Source organism: Eurosta solidaginis, chromosome 2 (genome assembly GCF_040869045.1).
Source record: "Eurosta solidaginis isolate ZX-2024a chromosome 2, ASM4086904v1, whole genome shotgun sequence".
NCBI lineage: Eukaryota > Metazoa > Arthropoda > Insecta > Diptera > Tephritidae > Eurosta > Eurosta solidaginis.
Genome location: NC_090320.1, coordinates 77,375,452 through 77,381,451, shown reverse-complemented (window position 1 = coordinate 77,381,451; position 6,000 = coordinate 77,375,452). Strand labels below are relative to the sequence as shown.

The 6,000-nt window shown below is 34.7% G+C and overlaps 1 protein-coding gene across 1 annotated transcript in view; it reads left to right on the top strand.

Moving 5' to 3' along the window:
* Nucleotides 1–254: 254 nt before the first annotated feature.
* Nucleotides 255–6,000, top strand: part of LOC137239991 (uncharacterized) — a 16,459-nt gene continuing 10,713 nt past the window's right edge. The window contains exon 1 of the mRNA XM_067765849.1: nt 255–474. Coding sequence (XP_067621950.1) covers nt 387–474 — 88 coding nt within the window. The 5' untranslated portion in view covers nt 255–386. The remainder of the gene's footprint in view (nt 475–6,000) is intronic.

Sequence of the window (6,000 nt, the reverse complement as noted above, 5' to 3'; positions counted from 1 at the left end):
ACTCAGAGCGGATATTGTATGTGTTTTTTTTTACTTTATTGTTCTAAGATTCTAAATTGTTTCTTATTTAGCTAATTTTGTTGTTTGCTACAACAAACATTTTTATATTTTTTTTGTTTTGAATTGCGTTTCCTTTTATTACTATCAAATATCTACATATCTTTATGTAAACACAATAATAATGAATGGGTTTTTCGTTTATTTTAAAAATAACAATCAAAAGGTTCTGTGAAGTATTTGAACAATCAGTTGAGTTTAGTTGTAAGCCGACTTTAGGCGTGAACGGCGAAAATCGTGTTGTAAAAACCCTCGTTTTTTTTAAGTACTGGATTAAACAAGATTTATTTACCAATTAAATGATCTGATGACTGGATAATTTCTATGAAATGAGTGCGCAATTTCTATCAAGAATAACATCGATCTGCTTATTATTATTATTGATTATCGCCGTGTTGTTGCCTCAAAATGTCAAAGGTACGCCCGTGAAATCATTCAAAATAGTGTTCTCTAAGAAAACATAAAACTAATACCATTATTTTTTTAATTCAAATATATGTATATACGTAAAGCTTGTTGTGGTACAAATGTAAATAATCAAAAATTTACTTCGCAGAGCATATTATTGAAATAGTTAAATCGAAAAATATAACTCTATGCCAGCTTGGTAGGAAAATTCGTACATATGTCGTAGGCACGTACCGTGATATACTATCACGTACACTGAAAAATAAATTTATAAATATTTCTGAAATCGAATAAATAATAGGATTCATTTTGCGCCACAGATGCGCCTCCTTTAATCTAGACCAACAATTTTCTCAAAAACTAAGATGTTGGGTTTTCTTCGGTTATAGTAATCATTTTCTTAAAAAAGGCGATAATTTTATAAAAAAAATTAAAAAACCAAGTAGGGACGGGACTGTGCCTAAGACTTCATACCTTTCATGAATGGGGCTGAACAATAATCTTATCCCATTCGTAATATCCAAATAATCGGCTGTATAAGATATAAAATATATAGTGAACAGATGTACATATATACCTAAGCGACTTTTAAGATAAATATAAAATAAACAAGTAAGGAAGGCTAAGTTCGAGTGTAACCGAACATTACATACTCAGCTGCCATACTACAGCTTGCACGGACGGACGGATGGCCGGACGTGGCTAAATGAATTTCTTTTTTCGCCCAAATAATTTTGATATATAGACCTTTATATCTATCCCGATTAGTTTATGCCGTTATGGGATAGCGTTTTGCGAACAAAATTATTGTTCTCTGTGAGCTCTGCTCAGCTGAGTATAAAAATAGGTAGATAGTTTGTGTGAGGATGCAAAGTTTAACGTTTTTTGTGGTCTGCATGAAATAGCTATGACCATGAACACTTATCTCAACAATATATGACGTAAACGTAAGCATTCAGTGAAATTTGAATCCTCTAACTGTTAAAATGGGGCAGTAATTACGAAAAGCTTCTTATCTGAACAATCGGTTGTGGGAGATATATGCTATATATACGACGGATCTCATCCAATAATATGTGCAATATGCAAAAGCATATGGTGAAGTTTGAAGCTGCAATCTGATAAATTGAGGAATATATGACAACAATCCTCTTTTCTGAAAAATGGGTTGTATGGGGGATATATGCTATAGTGGTCCGATCCGGTCGGTTCGACAAATTAATCGGACACCTAAATACACCCACTCACCAAATTTTATCAAGATATCCCAAAAATTTAGGGACTAGTTTGCATACAAACAGACAGACGGACAGACGGACGTGGCTAAATCAACTCAGCTCTTCATCCTGATTATTTCGGTATACTTTTTGGTGGGTCTATTTATTTTTTTTAAGGACTTACAATTTTGAGATTCGTGACAAAGTTGATATACCATTTCATTTTCATGAAAGGTATAATTAAATTGTGTAACTGTCTGCTTTATAGTCGAGTACTCTTATTCACTGAGCTATTCGTACATGTACATAAATATTGTGAAAAATATTCAACCTAGTATTCTGATGAAACAATTTAATAAAAACTTTTCCTTAAATAAATGAAAAGTTTTTTACAAAGAAAAAAAAGAAAAATGTTTATATTGAAATTCAAATCACAATCAAAGATGGTTAGTAATGATTACTTTAGGTCAGGCATGCTTAACCAACGAACCGATATCATTTCGTTACGATAATTAACGTTAATAAACGAAACAAAGTCATTTCGTTTCGTTTATTAACGTTAAAAACGTCAAATTAACGAAATGATTTCGTTTCGTTTTCTGCCATATCAAAACGGAATCAAATCGTTTATGTTCATTATTAATTTCAAACTATGCTGGCAAAGCTGATTGATGGCGGAGTCATTAAAGGTGAAAGCAATAGCCAAGCTGATTGCAACTTTTCTCATGAATTTTGACAGTACGAACATTTCTCAGAGTGTTTTTGACATTACCACCAACGAATTACACAAACAAATTATATGGAGTTTGTGTGTGTATGTGCGCTCGTTGTTACCACCTTACGGCTTCACCATGGCTATAGCATTGCCAGCACAATTCAAACATAAAGTATCACGTTTTTGTTAACGTTTTTAACGTTAACGAAAGCTTTTCGTTTCGGATAAAAACGAGATACAATTTATCTTGATAATTTCTTTATCGATAATATTTCGAAGTGTTTCAACGGAAACGGTGGAAATTTTTTGATAAACGATTAGCTTAACGTTAAGGTGCATCCCTGCTTTAGGTATTCAATTCCCAATTATATGTACTTGAGGAAAGTAATCAACTCCTTTCTCCACAGCAAAAAAATACCAAAAGTAATTTCGTATTTTTGAGGCTCGAGTAATTAAAAAATTCTTAATGTAAAAAATATTTTTGCGATTCAAGCAGTGATTTTATGAGGCCATAGTAACTCCTTGGATCATAAGAAAATTTTTGTAAAACGGAAGCACTGTCTTCTATGACTGGCAAATTCATCTCTCCTCGCCATATATATGAGGACGAGTACAGTAAGATTGTATCCATTGTAGTTTAGATTTGCTGTTGAGCGGCCGGACAATTGCTTTGTACGTGGCTAGCAACGTTTCCTTATATGTTCCCCAAGTGCTGCTGACAAGCGACTTGTTGCGGCTTTGTACTTTAGATACAACTTCGAGGGCATACGCCTTTAAGGTGAGAGTGTCGCCGAATCTTACCCCTAAGTCCTTTGAATGACTGACAGTCGGGAGCGCAACAACATCGACGTGAACGTCCAATATTCCACGTCGCAAAACAGAGTGGCCGTGGATTTGGTCGGTTAGGTTCAGATAATTTGCAGTTCATCTTTTTATACAAAGGGAAAAGGGTGAACCTTATATATCTTAGTGAAGACTGCCGTGGTTGACTGTGCCAAAAGCTTTTGACAGCGCTGGTAGTGCTATGCATTTTGCGGAAACCATGGTTATGAGTGGCTAGGCGAAGACTCGCAGTAAACTGATGGAGCAGGAAGTTTTCCATTGTCTTCGCTACTGACGAACGGAGTGATACCGGTCGTTATGACTCACCTTCATTAGCCGGTTTCCCAGGCTTGAAAACGTGTTTCAAGTTTTTTTATAGCAATTCCCATTCATTTCGAAAGTACTGGGAAAGAAATTGCAATTGTGCAAAGTATTTTCTAAATGGTTTTATTAGCTTGACTTGGCTGGCTGGCAGGCACGAATTTTGTAATTGAAATTTAAGTAACTTTCCGATAAGCTACAAGCTTCAAACTTGGAATATAGTTCAGAACCCGATGACAGTGCAATAATAAGAAAAAAATCCGTAGGTGGCGCATGGATCGAAATATTTAAAAAAATCGCATTTGTGGTCGGATTTGGCTCATACTTGGAACAGATAATACATATATGAATAGAAAGCGGCCTATAAAAAATCGCTAGGTGGTGCAAGGATCGAGATATTCAAAAAAATCGTATTTGTGGTACGTTTTGGTACATATTTGGAACACATAATACATACATCAATAGAAAGCGACTTATGATGTCCGATTTGACTCATATTTGGAACAATTATTACATACAGTCCGGTAGAAGTGACACTAAAATATTTTGGAGTCCGAGGAGGGACAAGCATACGTGGCGCAGAGTCAAGTAAAGTCTTTGGAAGGATTATGTATTGAAGACTTAGATTGTAACAAACTGTCAGGAAAGAGTCCTTGTAATAATGAGTCACTAAATGAACTAAATAGAATGAGAAATAATAGGCAATTAAATAAAGACTAAAAACTTTAAAATAAAATAATTAAAAAAACAAATTTAAGTTAAACGGTTTTATTGAAAACAACGCTACGAACCTTTTAACGTCATCAGCTGCTTTTGGTGTTGGGTAGTTTTGAACTGTTTCAAATTTGCTTGGGTCCGGTAGTATTCCCGTGCTTGTACATTTATGGTCTAAATAGGTTACTTCTTGGCTGAAAAATAGACATTTATCTGGATGTAATTTTAGGTTGTATTTTCTACATGTGGAGAACACATCTCGTAAGTTTTTTAACATGCAACTAAGTCATTAATATAAAGGAACGCTTGAGATGGTTTGAGATCCGCAAATGCTAGTGCCATCATCCTTTGGAATGAATTTGGTGCTACTTTCTGTATGTGCCATTTTCAGCTGGGAATAAGGTTATGCCCCTTGAATCGGGGTCTAATTTTATTTGATGAAAACCTGACATAAGGTCTAGGCATGAAAAATATTTTTCTCTTCCAAGTTAGTTTAAAATATCATCAATTCTGGGAAGTGGGAATTTATCCGCTGCTAACTTTTACTTGTCTGTAGTCAACTTCCAACCTCCATCTTTTTTCTGTGTTCCCTGGGAGTGATTTTTTGGGTACTAATAAAATTGGACTGTTGTATTCTGATATTGAGGGTTCCATAATGTCATCTTCGATCAACTTATTAACCTGTTTGTTTATTTCCCCTTTTTGTGTCTGAGGCAATCTATAGTTTTTTATGTATACCGGGGTGTCGTCTTTCATGTGTAATTTTTGTTTGTAAAAATTATTAGAGGAAATTGGTTCTGTTTCTAGTGCAAATATGTCTATGAACTCTGTGCATAATGATGTTAATTGAGAATTGACAAATTTTGGGAAGTTTTTGGCTAATCTTTTTAATTTTTCTGTATCATTATTATTTTTATAAGCTTTTATTTAGTTTCACTTTTGTTGTCTGTAATGGAATCTTGCAAGTTAAATTTGATACACTTCCCGGTGTCCGATTGAGCTGAAATTTTGCACACATGTATAACTCCGATGACAATGCAATATTACTTTGTTAGAATTCGATAAATTAATCGATAACACAGTTATCGGTAAAGATTTGTATTTACTTTGGCATAACAGCCTAAGTCCCATACAAACCCGCCGGTACCTATCCGTGGATTGTGATATTTGGACGTGGTGAATCACGCGTGTCACGCGTGGTGAATCTCAACGCTTGCGAAAAGCGGAGACACAACCCTCTGTTGTATTTCTGTGTATCACCAACATAGCTGAATTTTTAAGGCTGTTTAACTCTGTAATCTTTTCTGTAATTTATTTTGCTTTTGGAAAAATTACGTATTTGAAAAAAACTGGCAGAAAAATATTGGTATAACAGCTTAAGTTAAATAAAGAATGGAAAAACTTGGAAAATTTGAGCAGATGTGGCAATTACGCGTGCCCGTTGAACGAAATATTGACAATCTATTGATAATCGCTAGGAAATTATCGACATTCCATTAACTTAGCAGCACGTTAGCAATACTACTGTTATTATTTGGCCGCTCAAACACACCCATATTAATTGTGAATTAAATTTAAAATATACAACTCAAAAGCTGAACTACCAGCGCTACCGCCATCAGCTCTTTGTCATCATTGCCAGTAGCGCCAATAACACCAAACTCCTGCCTGACACACAAAAGTCGTTTCACTCAATAGCGTAAGTGAAATGTACTACGCACTCACTACTAAGTAACGTCAAATATT